The 19,057-nt window shown below is 36.3% G+C and overlaps 1 protein-coding gene across 1 annotated transcript; it reads right to left on the bottom strand.

Moving 5' to 3' along the window:
- Positions 1-9: 9 nt before the first annotated feature.
- Positions 10-18,899, bottom strand: ankrd27 (ankyrin repeat domain 27 (VPS9 domain)). The gene is made up of 28 exons (XM_087798205.1): positions 18,649-18,899; positions 15,417-15,599; positions 14,078-14,188; positions 13,703-14,011; positions 12,997-13,056; positions 12,615-12,668; positions 11,268-11,333; positions 10,978-11,054; positions 9,866-9,987; positions 8,728-8,806; positions 8,495-8,621; positions 7,600-7,692; positions 6,956-7,077; positions 6,809-6,891; positions 6,623-6,738; positions 5,745-5,837; positions 5,322-5,519; positions 5,108-5,164; positions 4,718-4,834; positions 4,547-4,591; positions 4,373-4,483; positions 3,906-4,100; positions 3,717-3,836; positions 3,475-3,648; positions 2,438-2,531; positions 2,296-2,371; positions 2,171-2,234; positions 10-2,022 (listed from the first exon to the last, which is right to left on the bottom strand). The coding sequence occupies exons 2-28, from the start codon at positions 15,516-15,518 to the stop codon at positions 1,621-1,623; spliced, it is 3,267 nt and encodes a 1,088-aa protein (XP_087654331.1). The 5' UTR covers positions 15,519-15,599; positions 18,649-18,899; the 3' UTR covers positions 10-1,620.
- Positions 18,900-19,057: the final 158 nt, after the last annotated feature.

The raw sequence follows: 19,057 nt of genomic DNA, 5'->3' as shown, positions 1-19,057 counted from the left end.
AATCCACAATGCTAATCAAGAAGTATTTATTTTCTCGGAGTGAGTTAAATAAGGCACATCCACATGCGGTTTCAAAGAATCAGAAGAGAATGAGTCGGCTTGTGAGGAATAAAACATAGTTAAAACCAAAAAAAATTGTTGATTTAAAATCCTGATCCAGCACATTTGCAAATTTGAATTTTTACAATAAATGTTTTTAAATGAATGTGATGAAATAATTTGTTACAAATGGATAAGAACATTGAAAAAAAAGCAGATTAATTTCCCTTGGTTACTCGAGGCCATATATAAACATCCGGAAACTCTTTAAAAAGCAAATCTGGTTCAAAGAGACATTGTGAAGGCAAATCAATACGACATTATTGCAAACATGAAATGCAAAACATTGATGTGGTTCTCTGAAAATTGGTTTCTTCCCTTTTCATGTTTTTAAAAAGAAAGAAAAAAGTGCTTGATGTGAATTTCATCTTCCGTCCCCATGTTTCAAACGTAAAATAAAATGTGCCTTCTTTTTTTTTTTACTCTACGATGTGCTGATTTCGATCCTAAGTGTTCGTTCACATTGACGGCTATAGTTGTCTTTGCTCAACTTTTAACATGAATACAATCTGCCTCTACCATTTTCATTATTTCAGAGGTTCAAACATGACATCATTATGTCTACTTACTTACTTACATCATGTCAACAATGAGGATAATGCTGGGAAGATATAACATGCAGGGGATAAACGTGCCATTCATTTAAAATAACTGTCAACAGTGAGTCATGGGGGATTTAACATGAAATGATGTGAATCATTCAATTAAATGAACAGGTCATTGACACACATTGATAAATGGCTGGAGTGAATTTAAGACAAGAAATCATGACATCATTTTCTCCGAGCAAACTAAACAATTGTCAACATAAAGGCACCAAAAGGTAGTCTTCTCAATAAATAATGATAATTAGAAAGTATGAAAATGTTGTCTATATTAAGCAGTCCAGCGTTAAAAGTTGTGTAGTTTCTATGTGGGATGGAGGATAGAAATGGTCCAACTGGACCCGAAAACGATCCTGTATGAAGGTTTGTAAATGTATTCATAATAAAGTTGAAATTTTCCAGAAAAGGAATTAAACTAGCGGTCGGAAAGAAGGGATTTGATTTATTAAGTGAAATATTTTTGTCTACCAAACAATTTAAATAATTTTTACTTTCGAATAACCACAAAATATTGCTGTTTCAAAAGTAGTTAGAAGGAGAATTCTCAAATACTAGTTAGGAAATGGGTTGATTTCAATTAATTTAGCCAGGAATCGTTTCATCAATCATTGCAAACCTTCAAATGATTTTAACATTTGTATTTTGTATTTTCCCCAGACGGCTGCTTGGCCCTATTTAGAGCCGTCAGATAAAGAAGTGAAACGGTGTTTGTGTTCCTATTGTTTGTGTTTGCCTGAAAAAGTAAAAAAATCAGCTGTAGCAATGTCACATTTGACATCGTGAAGCTTGTGGGTTTCTGTCAGTGTTTAGGTGTGAAATCAATGTTCAGTCATCGTGAAATGTTAGGAGCATTATGACCAGCCTCTGCTTTGCCACAGTCCTTTAGTTTCAGGCGTCTGGAAGATGTAGACAAAACTCAGGGCAGTGTCTGGTTGAATGAGTCTTTTAATCCTCCATTGACTGTGCTTTGGCTTTGACCTTCACTGGTGTCCTGGTGAGAGGTTGAGAGGTCCAAAGATTCAACCTGGGACATTACATTGTTGAAGGGGGTCAAACCGTTGTGACCATTGGTGACGGAGTCAGAATGTGTTTTGTCTTCATCGTCATTGTTACTGGCTGTGACATCATCCTCTGGTGGATTGTCATCACCGGTCTGGAAGGAGTATTTTTCCAGAGAGTCAGTGTTGGAAGCATCTGCTATGTCCAGGGTGTGACAGCGAGTCAGAGACGGCTCTTTGTGACGAGGCTGAGGGTCCTCTGAGTGACAGCTCACCTCCACCGTCTGACCTCGCCTCAGCCTCCTGCGTTCATGGTTCATCTGAAGACACAAAGAAAACATGAAACCTATAAGTTACACCTTTTTATTTTATTTTTTTTACTTTTAACACATTTACTTACAAACATGTAAGCGAGAACAGCCTAACGATAAAAGTATGTTTTTTTCATTGCTTGCTTAATGATGTTACCTGGTTGAAGTTGGGTGAACGTTGTGGAGAAGAACCAGAAGAACATTTCTTTATCTGCCGAGTCCTGGGTATAGAAGAAGTTTAGATTTATGTTGTAAGACTGGTTGATGGTTAATTTTCTGCACCTGCTGATGGACTCGGCCAATTTCTGTCTCCTGCCGTTGTTTTGATCCTGACGCAGGCGCTGAACGAAGGAATGCGCTGAAAGGAAGAAACTGACCCTCAACAACTTGAAGAAGAGCAATTCCTTTCGATTCAAACACTTACCCAGAGCTCCTTTTGGCACAGAGAGAAGTTTGATTGGTTCTGCATCTGGTGTTAGTCCAGATGCTTTCTGTAGGGCTCTGAGGATCTCCATGTTCTACACAGACAGACCAGTGTTTCAGTTCAATCTTTTTTTTTGTTTCAGTTCAATCTTAGCACAATAGTGTAGGTTGACATTTTTAACCTGGTATGATTAGAGGGCTTAAGCAGAGTCTACGTTTTACACAGTTCAGTAAATTGAATTTTTTGGACTGTATGTAACATTTAGGTCCATTGTGTGATTGAGTAACAGTGAAAGAGAGAAATACTGATTCAAAATAACACATTGGATTTCATTGAATTTGTCTTGACAAAGTCAAACAAGACATGTTCAAAGCTCATGAGAAATACTAATAACATCCAGAAATGTTTAAATTAATTCTAACAGAGCTCAAGACATCTGGGTTTATTAATTTAGTTTTCTGGAATCCGGTGAAAAAGGCAGAATAAAAGGGGAATGGATTATGTGTTTAAACTGCAGAATAACACGGACTCGGTTGATGGTTGAAGAAGATTGATGGAAATTTCATAGGAGTTTGTGTACCAGTTCACATGTGTTTTGAGGTGGAGAAGTTAAAGTACCTTGGGTGGGAAAGATGGAGCCTGAATTAGACGAGCGTAGCTTCATAACCACCTGACCACTAAAATGCTTGATGGAAGTGGAATCGAGACGTCAGTTGATTTAACTTCGATAATGGTTTTTGACATTATCAGAAAGATAAAAACAGGCCGATCCAAGAGCCTTTTCCTAGTTTTTACTATTCAATTAATTATTCAAACACTGTTTGAGGAAGGCTGTGATGCATTACACCGGTTCGCCGATAGCATCAATCAGGGCCCAGGGAAACAACATATACAAGGCTGGGATGGAACCCGCAACTTCTTAGCTATAAGTCATCTCTCTACCATCTGGACATAATCACACAATTCTCAAAATTTCTATGACAACATTCCGACACTGGGCCAAAGCAGGAACAAATAGACTCAGGATATGGACTCACTTTGCCACCAAGTTCATAGGCGCAGTCCAGGGGTGTCCTCTGCCTCTTGTTCTTTAGGCCTGGAGAAGCGCCACACCTCAGCAGAAGCTCTACCAAAGCCTGGTGACCGCCACGCACAGCCTCATGTAGCGCTGTGTTCCCTTGATTGTTTGCAACATTTACGAGGGCATTGCTCTGAAAATGATTACACTTGGTTGACATCTTAAAGCACACTCGACACAAAGGCGAAAATACTAGCTGACCTGCAGAAGAGTAGTCGTGGTCTCCAGGTTTCCACAGAGACAGGTGTGCATCAGTGGCGTGTTGCCATAGTGATCTCTTTTATTGAGTTTAGCGTTGCACTCAAGCAGAAATCTCACCACCTGTGGACATGTTGAGCCGAGAATAAACCTTGTGGTTCCTTGAGAGAAGCTTCCATTAGCATGACGTGCCTGAATGTGGCTGTTCTGACATGCCAGGTGTAGAGGTGTGGTGCTCTGGTTGGTGCGGACGTTGACCATGGCTCCGTGACGAATCAGCAGTGAGCTGAGCTCAGAGTGGCCGTGCAGGGCAGCGACATGTAGTGGTGTGAATCCATCAATGTTGCAGCTGTTAACACCAAGTGCACCAGGCTGAAGGATAGGCATCTGAAATAAAAAAAAACATTTATACACCAGCTGATCCTTTTATCACCTAGAATTTTGTAGTATTACAACCAATTTCAGTCAGATTTTAAAGTGAATTATTTGCAAAAACTAAAATCTCTGTCTTAGCAATATTTCTCAATAAAATAAACATTTGAAACATGTTGCTGTAGCTTAAAACTCAAGGATTCTGATACTTTATTTTGCAATTGTCATATTATTTACTTGCATCACAGCTGAATTGAATGTTCCTGTGCAGTAAATTCAATTCAGACCTTTTTAGTGGGAGCACAGTTTGGACATTGACACAGTGGGTGACATAGAGGAGCCTCTCTGTTCTCAGCTTCTTCATCCTCTTCATCCATCCAGTCCAACAGGTAGCGCACCTGAAACAAACCACATTAACAAAAACATGAACTGATGTAGTTGAAAGATCAGCATCAGCTCACCATCTCCACATCACCATCAGCCACGGCGCGTAACAGCTTCTCCACCTGTCAATCACACAGTAAACTGTCACCATGGAAACATGAAGGAGCATCTAAATTATTGTATTCTTCTGTCACTTTTGTAATAACCGAATAATCATTAAAAAAAAACTCATCTTTGATAGTTAATACCTCTCTGTGACGGACACGCTCCACCTCAGGTTTGACCTCTGATCCCCCAGAAGAGGTGCTGGAGATGGAAGAACGACGGCTACTACTGTCCGAGGTCTGAGTCGAGCGACAAGGAGACTGAGAGAATAAAAGAAGGCTGACATTCGATCAAAGAAATCATTAACTGACTTTTGCTTCGTTCATACAGTGATTTACAATGAAAGTTAGGAGATAAAGGAGACTTTCACTCAAAGCGTAAATAAAAAATTTAAATGATGCAGAACAAGCAAGTCAAATTCAAGCAGAAGAAGAAAAAAGAGGACAACAGGAGGCTATTCAGGGTAAAGTTAATAAAAACTGGCAACTCAGAATTATAAGTTACAGAGAGAAAAAAAATTCAGTTTGACTCACATGTCTCCCACCTGAATGTTTGCGGTTGTTTTGACTCAACTCCAGCAAAGCCAAAATCTGCAGATGCACAAATCAGTTTTTTTCCAACATTTGCTTCAACAAATAAAAGAAGGTGAAGTAACCAAGAGTGTTTAAAAATAAGCATATTCTGGGAGATGCTAATGTACTGATGGTGTGACTTCACCATCACTGGGTAGAAATCTATGACACAGACCTTAGAGTTGAGTGCACACTGCAGTGGCGAGTCCCTGTTTTTGTTGAGGATGTCAGTGGTCGCCCCATTCTCCAGCAGAACCTGGATGATTCCCTCATAGCCCCAGCGTGCTGCCATGTGTAGTGCTGTGTCACCTTTGTCGTTCTGCAGGTCTAGTCGACACGTTTGGATGTCGAAGTAGACTAGAGCCTTAACACACTGTCAAAAAGTACCATTGAAAATTAGGAAAATGCATTTTTTTAAATAGTCAAACCTTCTGCATCGAAGGATTAAAGTTCTTAAATAACTCAAATAAGTTGACTGTAAATAACTGGAATTTTTTACAGGCTTTTTCATGCAGTATGTTGAGCAACTAGTCCTTGTTATGCCCTTATTATTGGAAAAAAGGGGTGCTACCAACTATTAAAAAACAAGCTGACTTACATCCTCATGTCCGTACATGCAAGCCAGGTGTAGCGGTGTGTTTCCGTTATTATCCTGAGCATCTGTGTTGGCCTTGTAATGAAGCAGCAGCAGCTGCAAATACAGCAAAAATAAATATAGTTTTGTCACTTTTACAAATTAGAAAGATAAAGGTCATTAATGTACTTGACAAAAACACGTCTCTAGTACAACACTGCAAAAAACTGACCAAAAACAGTTTCCTTTTACTGAGAAGAATCTCTAAACTCTAAGCTTGTAATCCATGCATTTGTGTCTTCTCGTGTAGACTATTGTAACAGTTCATTTTCGTGTCTAAACAAGAAGTAGCTGTCTCGACTGCAGTTAATACAAAACTCTGCAGCGAGAATTCTGACCAGCTCTAGTAGAAGAACTCACATTTCTCCGATCGTTAAAACTTTGCATTGGCTGCCAGTTTCTTTCAGGATCAATTTCAGATCTATTCATGGTTTGAGCTCCTCCTTACATCAGTGATCTGATCCAGCCTTACACCCCAACTCGGGCTCTTTAGGTCTTTGGATTAGAATTAACTGATGGTTCCTCGCAAAAGCTTCTGAACCAGAGAAGAGAAATCCTTTAAGGCTGTTGCTCCCAAGCTTTGGAACAATCTTCCTCTACCTCTTTGTTTGATGGAGTCTACTGACTCCTTCAAGAAACATCTAAAAGACCTTTTTATTTGTGCAGACTTTTTCCTTGATTTCAGAGACTCCTTTGTCTTATGTCTTGTCCTTTTAGAGTTTTTAAATCTCTAGGTATTTATACATGTTTTAATTGCTTTTGACCCTAGTCTAGAAAGGCACTTTACAAATAACTATTACTTACTTACTTACCATTAATGATCAGACACAATGTTTGCTTACCGTGACTCCTTGATATCCCTTCTGGCAGGCCAGATGTAAAGGTGTAAGTGTGTGATAATCTGTGGCATTGACAGGACCCCCCTTACACACCAGCAGATCAATCAACTGTGCCTGTCCTGGAACACACACAAATGTATTAGGATTTACAAGTGAAGTCTTCTGTTTTGTCAAGTTACAGCTGCTCACCACAGATGGCAGCGACATGCAGCGGAGTGTATCCTCTGTCGTCCCTCGAGAACGGTGTAACGATGGACGGGTCATTGAAATGCCTGAAATGCACAACAACCTAGTTCTTGTTTGTTTGTTCATTCCTATTAGACATGTGACATTTACCCTGCCAGCTGGAGGTCACAGTGATCACAGGAGCAGAGGGGGTGACACATCTTGCCATCCTCATCACCTTCTCCCTCTCCCAGCAGACGCTCAACTTCGACCTCGTTCCCATTTGCTATGTGCTAAAACACATCAACACTGTAACACTCTCCTGAACATGACTTAGTGAACAATGCTTACAGCAACACTTTTCAAACATAATAAAGAAAAGTACACCATGGCCATATTAGGTTGTTTTGTAATGCATCTTTTGGAATAAATTAATAAAAACAGGGTGTAATACAAAGCATTTTACCACTAACCAGAGTCAACTGACATCCACAGAAGGTGTCTGACCATGAGGCTTGTTGCCAACCCTTGAAGTTAGATTCCTTGAGCTGACATCGTGTTTTTATTTCTAGTCCTGGACTTTCCCCACATTTAAATTTACCTGAATGTAATTAACAACCTTCCCGTCGTATAAATCCATTCACTTTGTACTCGTACTGATTATTATACATGTTCCATGTACAACTCCTGTGTTAGTTGAAGCACCTGCATCTTTACTAACTGGTTACAAGATGATCAAAAGGAACAAGGTTCCATTTTTACATGTGGTTTGTCATAAAAAAAAAATATAAAAACATTTTCAAAGCTGTTCTCACCTCAAACAGACAGTGGATCGGCGTTGCTGAGCTCTGAACTAGAAGACTCATCTTGTCTGCAAATGATGGCTTATCATTCATTTTCCCAGTTCCCTGAAGAGAGAGGGCCAAATGACCATTGTTAGTATGTGTGATTTGAACTGACAAACACACTGCCCAGATAACCAACCAACTACATTTACATAAAGATGACCAAAACTTTAACCTTCAAGTATGATCATTGGCATTAAATTGGATGAGAATGTACTGGTTAAAGTTATTTAATTCTGTATCTGTATCTGTTTCTGTCAAATCAATAAAGTTTTACCTTACCTTACCTTATCTCCTGAACACCTTGCAAACCGATTTGGCAAGGAATTTTAACATATTCCCACATTTACTGCATACATATTCAACCTACTCCAAGACCCTTAGACAGTTCTGGTCAGACTTATTAAAGCTACTTGAATTTGGTGCCAAAAAAAACGATATATATTATTTGTTTCTTTGTTTACTAGTTTTACATTCACCTTGTACTTTTCATCAGATTAATCCACTAATTTATACTTTATTCAAACATGTATGAAAGGTTTTGTTGTCCTTTGGTAATGTATGTGTGTCATGTTAACATTATCTTTGTCTCATGTGGGCCTTATACTGTATGTGTCATATGCACATGTGTCATGATGGTTTGTCATTCCTTCATTTATGTATGCATGTGTCATGTAATTAGTGTGTGTTACTGTCATTAATTCATGTTACTATTACTAGTTTGCAAATTCAATTTCCCTTTGTGATTGTTTAGAAACCTGTAAACACGCCATCATTAAATGAAATCTAAATAATGCTGGTTAAAATATAAGCAGATCCAGACGAAATAAATCATTGCTTTGCTTGAAAGAACCGGGTGTCTCACTGTGTTGTGCAGCTTGCCCAGGTTGATGAACTCCACTGCCGCCTCGAATGTGCTCAGACAGTAACTGAGCTCGTCTTTACTGCAGTGACTGAAGCAGAAGTTTCTGATGTAGCTCAGATTGGCCATCCTGTCAAATCACAAGACAAGTTAGTTACTGGTTATTTTTCTTGTTCTTCAAACACAAACTACGGAGTTTAAAAAAAATAAAGGTCAAAGGTGGCTCTGGAACTCACCAATTGGGAATATCCATCTTGACCAGCAGATAAAGAATGACAGAGAGCAGGTCATCTGCACACACAGCATCTATACTGACTGTACAAAGAAGAAAAGGCTGAATATAAATTCACTTTGAAACGACTTTTGGATGTACATACACACTGATGTTTCTAACTTGTAATGAATATATATATATATATATATATATATTATATATATATATATATATATATATATATACAGTATATAAGCATCATTGGTGTTAATTACAATTTTGTTCAGAAAGAAAGTGAAAGAAATGGTAATAACAGCAGAAATTCTGCTTCCTCTTTACTTCGGGTAATTCCAGTCAGAGGTTGCAAAAGCAAGTAACCTCCCTTAACCTTAACATATCTTGTAAAGCCTCTCATGACCTTCTTATTGCAGAAATACTCTCCTCTTACCTTTCAACTCTTATCCATGACTGCGCATGAATTGTACTTGAATGTTTGTTTCATTCATTCATTTGTTTGTTGAAACATTCCCCACAAGGAGGACTTATAGTGACCATAGCGACAAAAAGTGACCAGGGATGAACCTAGCCATTGGGAAACTCCATTGTGAAGAAACAAACTCAAAACAAACTGGACAAACATAACAAGGGCGACAGAGACATCCTTGTTTGCACCCCTGATTCGATCAGACAAAGTCAAACGGCTAGTGAAACAGAATTACTCAGGGAAAACATTGATAAACTCTGAAAATGTAACCATGGAAACATAAAAGACAGATAAAAGGTGAGGGAGCAGAAACGTAAAAAAAACAACCAGATAAGTAACCACCGGAGTAACTCAAACTGATGTCCTTGCTTTTTTACCGTTGACTTGCTTCTTTTGAATCAACATATAATTAAGGATTATTTTAATATTGATTTAAATTGTGTGTTTTACACAATATAAATAAGTATCAGGTGGTTAAATGTTTGTATGTATGTGTTTCATTTCATTTCGTATGTTTATATGGCAAAAATATTTTAATTATTTAATTTAATAACTAATTTAAAGGAAATTGAAAAAGTTCATAAATTAGTAAAAGTTGTAAGCATTAAATTGGTTGCCATTCATAAATTTCAACATGTGTTTTATAACTGTGAGATATGGAAGCCTCAACACTCACCTGAGAGACGAGGAGTGTGGGTGGCGGTCAGAGCAACTCGCCGCAGACACAGCAATTTAAGGAGGGGAGAAGTCTGTTGGTTGAGCTGACTCAGTTCTCTTTTGGCTCGAGACAAATTAATACTGTAGACATTTGAGAACATTTTTTTAGTTTAACTTGTATGAAAACAGAGTGTTATCTTTCTAGTTAAGAGGATTACATGAAAATAAATGGTTTTACTCTAATCGATTAGGAATTCAGAAGACAAAAAAAAGAAGATAAAATAAATGAATATTGTCATCTGTATTACTATTATAATTACTGTACAGAACTGTCCTAAAATAGACCTTCAAACACACATTTTCTCTTAAAGGGAATACAATACTTGTAACTAAAGACTGGATCAGATGATTTTCCAGAGTCAAATATACAGGCGTAGATCATGGCTTCTTACACAAGAAATGTTAAAATTGACATAAATTCCCATAGGAGATTTCCTGTGAAAAGAAATTCATAGAAACGTGTCTGTAATTAAATATCAGAAGTTAATAACAAATATGTTCTAATGAATCATTTTGGCTAAAAAGTAAACTATAATCTAGATTTTTAAAAGGATTAAGTAAAGCAATATGATTTATACTTTGGAAAGAAAGAGGATATTTTATTATTATAAAACTATTTTCAGCTGCATCATACTTAAAAAAATAAGTGAATATGAATAATTCAAACAATAGTATGTGGCTCCGTTTTGTTTTGTCTACTTATGTTACTAATACAAGTGGACAAATATTAATAGTAACCATTCTGAGCAATACAATATCATAAGTTGACATTCATTACCATTACACCACTGATAAACTAAGCATATTTTCTTCTTGAAGAATATTAAATTCAAAATGATCTTTGGTACGAGATGAACATTTCTGATCTTTTAATCAGCATCTTGAGACGACAACAAATAATGCTTTGTTACCAACTTGACGGAAGACAAAAAACTAAAATCAAATCCAACAAGAGCAAACATTTGAATCATATGATCTTTAATTCACATATTGTGCTGACTTTGATAAATCTGTCACATGGTGAAAAAAATCTGATCACAACAACTGACAAGAAGAAACTTGTTGACTGACCTGAACTCTGGTCTGACACCGAGGTCTTTGAGCTGCAGCTCCTGCAGACTCCTGGTAGCTTTGTTAAATGCAGCATCCTGTAAAATACATGTGTGACAGTTCATGGAAATGAGCAGAAAGATTAGGACGAGAAACACTAAAAACTATTGATTGAAAGTACCATTCTATTGATAAAAATCAACATACAAAATATAATTTTTATAATAAAAAAAAGGTGTTTTTAAAGTATTGTCTTTGATGCAACAAGGTAAGTGTATTATAAAACAATAAAAATAATCTGGTTCTCTTACCTGACTGGCTTCAAGCGTTCCCACAAAGCTAAAGATTAAATCATGGATACCATGATGAACATACATCTGAGAGAAAAAAAAAGAAAGAATTAAATACATCTGGGAAAGGCAAGGAGAGATAACTAGAGATTACTAAAGAATGTTTTTTGTGGATTACGAGTCACTAAAAAGAAAATGAGGAACTTTTAAATTAATTTAAAACTACAGTCGAGTTCAACATGAATCAAACCCCAATCAAGTGTTTCAGGAAATGTGATATGTTTTGAATATTTAAATAATTAAATCTTACAATAAAATTGTTTCAAATTACCACATTTTTTCAAATACAGTAACAAATATCCTTTTTGTGATTTCCTCACTGACAACATAACTACACCCCCTAAAGATTAACACTCCATCATGTGTTATCACTAGGTAATGAAAACACCTATGGATGCTAAAAGAACCATAAAAAGCAACAATTTATCAGATTTAACATGACTGATACTCATCTAGCTTCTACATTACTGCATCTTTGCAAAAATGTCAAGAGAGGAGGTAGCATCGCTTAGTTAGGAAAATATGGTAATAAAAAGGTATCAAAGACTTTAATTGTCTCTTCAGTTGATCTTGGACCTCTATTGTACTCATCAGTATGTGTCCATTGTACAAAACTCTCTTTTCATTTAAATATACACATTAGAAAATGTGCTTAGGCCCCACCCACTATTATCTCTTTTTTTTACTTTGATTTGGTAATACTGTTATCTTGAGTGATGTGACCTTACAGCAACGTTTTGGGACTATGGATCACAATTTGTCTGGAGGTGAAAGAACAAGAAGAACCCCTGTTCTGTTTGGCTTCTCAGGGACCCAAAGAGAGTGTAGTGTGTGAGGTATAATGGTTCAAGAATACTTCCAAATCTATTATAGCTTGGTGGCAAAAGAAGGACTGAAAGAAACTTGTGCCAGCAATGTTTCAGGTCTGAATGATGTTATGAAATCTGTTGTACTTCAGTTGTACTTGTCCATTTGACATCTTTTTATTTGGCCTGATTACAAGCAAGATACAAAACAAATTTTAGTGCCGTAAGGGTTGAATAATTATGAATACAACTGTCACCTCCTATGCTACTGGTAATAATCAATATTAAGGCCTTTTTGACATCATTAAATTAATGACCAGGACTTGGAAGGGTACATCATTTGAGATTTATTGAGTTGGGTTTAACAAAAGATGCACAACAGTGCACTACTGTGACCTGAACTATACGGTGAATTTGCCTTAATTAATAAAACACTGACATCTTCAAATATTTTAAATCATCTGAGGCAATCACTGATTTATGAAATTCTGGATTTTCTTACCTCCACAGCCTGTTTGAGCAGAGTCATCTGGATTTCCTGCTTTGCAAGCAGTTTCTGGACAAAACGCAAAAAAATAGAGTAACTGTCAACTTACACAATATCTCAAGAAACGTTACAGATTTAACACTTTAGAAGAGATAACAGGTCACAGCAAATCATAAAGGCCAAGCATTTGGTGAAAGTAAAAGCCATGCATGAAATAGTTTTGGAATAGAGAGAAGGTCCAACTGAAGTGTACAAGGAGAAAGAGTAAAACTATGTTGCAATGGACACAACTATACCCTTTATTTAGTGCTAAGTGATCATTTAAAAAACCTGATTTAAAATTATATTTTAAGTCTAATATTTTAACTTTTAATGATCAACTCATGTTTTCACTCACCAGACGAGAATCTCGCAGCAGACACTGAAGACATTTGGTGTAGAGACCATTCACTGAGTCCTGACAGAAGAGACGAGATGAAACCAGCAACACAAGGAAATCAAGGCAAAACTATTTGTTCTATCTGAAAGACTCGCACTTTTTAAGATTATCTAGGTAGGGAAAAATAAAATCGGGTAAGTGACATGTTTTCTGGATTAATTTCGGACAAAAGTTTCAAGTGTCTAGTTTAGGGTATTTAAGATAGATGTTTTTGTGATTAATTTTGACATTCAAAGGTTTTTGTATTGATGGTAATGATTTAAAAATAGAAAAAGAAAGATTCTTTTAAATCATACTCAAGTGAAATTTTGAATTAAATTAAAATAATCTTGTGATGTTTTATTTCCCACATACTATATAATGGGGAAATAATGTGTTTTTTATTGTCGAGTTAATGAAGTCAGTCTTGACCAGTGGTTGAATATTAAAGCAAAGCAATTTCCAAATGAAAGACTCCATCAGTACGATATTGTGATTAGTTATCACAAATGACACTAAAGCTTCAAGCCTAATAAACGTTTGTATATTGTTTAAAGTGAACAATGTATTGTACTTCCAACACTATTGTAGGTGGAACAATTGTTATTTTTACATGACTGGGCTTCAGGAACAAATTTCACTCTTCCCCTAAAGACTATGAAAAAAGAAGCAGTTGTTTTCCTACTATGTGGTGTCGGAGTCCCTTTCTCTCTTGCTCTTTAAAGCCCAGACAGAAGCCATGGATCAACTTGTCCAGCTTCTGGGCGTGACGTCCCAAGAACTCTCTGACATCCTCTAGACCCTTCAGGCAGTATGGGGGAGGTGGGCTTAGCTCGGCCGGACTTGAGTCCACTTCCACAGGCCTCGAGATGCATAGAACGCTGTAGCTCTGCTCCAGGTCGTTATAGTAGGTTTCCTCAAACAGGATAGGAATTGACACTGGACCAGGGAAATGAGGTCCAAGAAGGACCTGCTTGTCCTGAATTCGGATCTCCTGTGAGGATATAGTGACAACCACAGTTTTTTTCCTGAAATTATAATCAAAGATGAATTAACTGACCTTTCCATCCCACGTCTGGTATCCATCCTCTGTTGGCAAGAGGATGTAGCTGTCAAACTGGGTGTCAGCAACTGTACTGATGTTGATACTTCCACAACATGGAACTAGGACCTGAAAATAAATGGGACATTAATCTTATCAGGTAAAGTAATATTTAACTAATTTGTACAGCTTTTTTTTTTTTTTAAAGCAACATAAAGAGTGTATTTGATTCCCCCCCAATAATTCATAAAAGTATTTTCCCAAAAGGGCCACAATAATAATCAATCTGGAGAATCAAAAGGTAATTCCAATTCTAGTCATGGTCCCAACCCTCACCTTTCTTTAGATTATTGTTAAAATGTTCGTTATTATTGTCCCTGTAAACGGCAAGGTTGTTTTAATAAACTGAATTGTTTAATCTCCCACAAACCAACTGTTAGAAAGCAATAGTCTACTTGATTTTATGGAACCTTTGCAAACCAATGTACATACTGTGGTTGGCCTAGGGAAATCAGAGATATTTCAGCTCTGCAGTTTTCAGAGGGTGGCCAGAAACACTATTTTAAATCTTATGTATTATCGCTTTAATGAGCGGTCTGGCAACCTCAAGAAAATATATTTCAGTGAAGCTAAGCTCAGACATTAAACAGAATACACTGGCCTACAGTTTGTTGTTTTGTTAATGAATTGCATATATAAATGTTAATTAGGAGACTTAATGACAATGATTTATTAAAATAATTAATTTAAATAGTGCTGACTAGCAACAGCTGGAATTTAAGTTGTTTTAGTTGATACTGACATCAAAAGTAAAAAGCTCAAATTGAAACTGTAACTGTGATTCAAACAATATTCAACAAAATAATCAAAAGATTCATTTTGTTTAGTAATATAAGCAGCATATTAGAATAAAACACAGTGAAAACCCATGAATTCATCCAGTTTAAAGTTAAAAGGCAACATTGCTTAAAAGCCTGCATATAAAAGTGTCTTTTAAAAGGGATTGTTAAAAAGGCACAGACTCAGCCAGTCTTACGTCCTTGGGCAGGCTATTAAACAAATTTGTAAGGAATAACAAGTCATCTTGCTTCAAGCCAACTTGTGTCAACGCCCTTAAAATATATTGTAGGATTGACCCACTAACCTTTGACACGACTATATCTGCTGAACTATGCTGTACTTAAGCAAAAATACAAAGCAACAATCTCTTTCCTTTTGCTTGTGTTGCTACAACCACCTTTCTTCTCTACACTGGGAAACAAAGACCTGTCCCTTTTCTCTCACATTTGAAGACATGTTCAAACTATTTAACACTTGAGACAATAGGGAATAAGTCCAGATTTGACATGATACTTACAATTCCGTGAAGCTCAGCCACTTGGCTGCAGAGGTCTGGTCTCTGCTTCTCCAGAGCCACATAAAACGGATTCTTCAGGATATTCTCATCATACAAAGCCATATGGAGCTGATAGTCTGGATCCTCATAAATATTTGTAGGATCTGACTGGAGGTCTGCTGGATTGGACTCACAGTTTGGACCCTTCAATAGAAAGGCAAAATTCTGATTAAAAACGAATACGATATATAAGTCAAGACAAGTCCTGGTCATTTTATATTGAGATACTGTAGGATATATTCCCAGTATTGTCCGAGTAGGTGACTCTGGTTCCAGGATTTAAAGACCAAATGGCTCTCTATGAAGTTGTAGTAGCTGCTAAAGTTTGCTTTAAAAGCTGCTTGTGTATCCTCTCGTCCTTAGTCATCTTCGGGAACTTGTTGTATTTCTTTGTTCCTTTAGCTGCAAAAGAGGGAATAAGTGCTGGCATCTAGCGGTTAGTTTAATGGCAACTAAAGAATGAACGATCACTGTGAATATTTGTATATTAACTTTTAAAAATAAAATCAATTTTATTTTATACATACTGTATTGAATGTTAAACATAAAGTGACTATGATTATGATTTAAAATATTTATAAATATATATATATATATATATATATATATATATATATACAGTATATATACAGGGTATATATATATAATATCAAAAAGCGATAAAAGAAATGTATAAAACATATTCAAGAAACCACTGCTATTCAACAATTCAAAATATATAATTTGAAATGAAGCTCAGAGATTGTATTGAGTTAAATGGATTAAATTTGAGAGAACCACAAAGAGCCATGATATTTGTCAAGCGTTTTGCCCAACTTGATAAACGTGAAGCTTAATAAATGATCTAGATAATATACAGTGTTTTTCTCTGTTTTCCTTCCAAGATTGTTATAGAAATTGTTTTGTCTTCTAGCAGGACGACATCAGTGACAGGGACTTAATTGTTTAGATAAGGAGCAGCTCCTCCGTCCTCTTATCTGATAATGCCACGATTAACAAAACCATTGATCTGAAGATCAGTGTGAGCCTATATCACGTCAAAATTAGATTAGAGAACCTTCAACTAGAATTTATTTGACAAGAAGAAAACCACAAACTTGAAAGAATGAATTCTAAACATACCAACACCAGGCCTGAACATACGTGTACACACAAGAGCGACAAAGGTAAACCAAACCAACTTATTTACTCCTCATTAAGCATCAAATCGGAGTTGTCTCACCTCATAACTTTGCTCAGAGATTAGCTTCATCCTCCAGTCAAGCTCCTTGTGGCCTTCTCTTAGCCACCCAAGTAAGAAACTCAGGGAAAAGTCATGTGACCCTGGAGTGGCTCATGAACTCACACACCAGCAGAAGAAAGAATGTGTCTCCCCTCGAGCCTAACACTCAATGATGCTGCTCAGTAGTGATCACAATGCATCAGCTGACGTCTGAGTGGAAAACATCTCATGTGTTTGCGTGTTAAAAATTAAATTTAACTTTAATCACCATAACTACACACCATGATTTTTTTCTTTCAAGTACGACAAATGCAAAAAGTAAAAAAAACAACAAACTCCAACAGCAAAATGTTAATTATAACGATTATTTCATTAAGTTAAATATTTGTATTTATAGTAACAATGAAAGATTTTCTTCTCTTCATCACTGCGTAAGAATCATGTGATTCACCAAAGATTCCAATTATCCATCAATTTCAAGGTCAAGAAATCCCAGACAAAAGTAAGTCAAGCAAAAAGACAAATGTATTCAGGAAAACACCAGTTTGGCTCTTTAACGCTTAATGCCAAAAGTAAAAAAAAATGCATATAGGTCTATACATTCAGATGCGGTTTCTAGATGTGAATAGTATTGTAGATAAAAAGACCATTTCTTGAAAAGAATATCATAGAAATGATTTCATTGTGATTTCCTCGAACAGTTCACTGCATGTTAAGAACATAAATTAATTTTTCTATTCTTTACCGGCGATACAGTTAAACTCCTTAAGCCTAGAGGCCACTATGATTTCTTTTTTTCATGAAGAACATTGCTGAGAACTGTAAAACAGCAAATTCCAAATCAAATAAAAACAATAATCAAATCTAGTAAAAGGGTTCTGGTTCGGCTGACTTCAAATGTAAATAGAAACAGAAAAGAAATAGAAACAGAAAAGCATCTGGAAAAGCGCTCTATAAATATAAATTACTTACATGTTTATAAGAAAACAATTAAATACTAGTACCTTATTCATGAGGAGAAAAAGTAAGCTTGTTCTTTTTTGTTAACATATGAGCATGGAAGTGATTCATTTTCACATCAAAGTTTCTTACATATTCAGCTATACCCGATTTTTGAGTTTTGAGCAGAATATAAAGCTGATAAGACACGTTTGTCATCATCTAACGAAACGATTAGAATGATATTAATAGGGGGGCCTAATGTTATACAGATGTATATTAGATTAAAATTTGGAAAATTCATTTAATTTTCCAGATCGAAGCCTTCTTACGGATGATAGACAAAGGTTAGTCAAGTCATTTAGAACGGGATCAGGGTTTAACAGGTGAAGGCAAAACATCATCCAGGATCTATCTGACACATACCATTTATTGCCATGAAATTAAAGACATGCATTTTTTTTTGCAAAATGTAATATCAACTAATAATATGTAAACACTGCATACTTGTGTCATGAAATGTGACTTTGTTGAAAATTTGTAGAAATTTAACACAACTATGAACAGAAACGTTGTAAAACACAAGGTAAATATGTTAATCAATAAACCAATCTAGTTTTAAAAGACCATCTGGAGATAAACTTCTTAAAAATGTAATATTAAATTCTTAAGGAATTATTATTTCTTTAACAGACCAACGTCACTCATCTCAATAAAGTAAGTAAATACCACATATATAAGAGATACAAGTCCTACAAAGACATGCGTGTTTTTATCTGTAAATCTTCTTATTCGCATTAATGTGATGCAATTTAATACACGTATATGAGCCAAGCGTGAGGTACTAAGGTCCAGAAACATACGTTATAATAAATAATACACACCCGATTCCACGCCATTATACGAGGCACCGGAAGTTTACAAAATTAGCTCCAAGCTACAAACAATAGCTAACGCTGTAGTGAGGCCAGAGTAAGCTTTAACAAAAAAGTACTGGTACTCAAGGGTAACTCAACAACGAAGTACTGTTACCTGTTTTCAAGGGGTTCTTCTGAACATCCAGGTTCTAATGTTGTCAGCATTGGAATGACATTTTCCTCTCGTCATCGACGGCTGGGTCAGCTGCCTGCTAACCGGCTCCAGTCAACACGTACACCAGATCAGTCGAGAGTGTAACTCTCTAAAATGTCCTCTTCTATGTGGACGAGTTTACCCAAGAGACGACATAGCCTGCGACTAAAGACTGTCACCATGCAGATCATGTGTTTATCAAACAAAGATTACAACCCATCACCGAAAAACACCACCATCTGTTGGTATCAACAGGGAAGTGATTGTTGTTCTTTAGCGCCCCCAGTGGTGTTATTTCAAACACACTATGGTGAGATTAAAGTAAGATAATTAAAATAAGATTAAACTAAAATAATTGTATAGCGACAAC

Source organism: Callionymus lyra, chromosome 8, assembly GCF_982586985.1.
Source record: "Callionymus lyra chromosome 8, fCalLyr1.hap1.1, whole genome shotgun sequence".
In the NCBI taxonomy this organism is placed as follows: Eukaryota; Metazoa; Chordata; class Actinopteri; order Syngnathiformes; family Callionymidae; genus Callionymus; species Callionymus lyra.
Note: the sequence above shows the minus strand (reverse complement) of the source record. Positions and strands in the feature narration are given on the sequence as shown.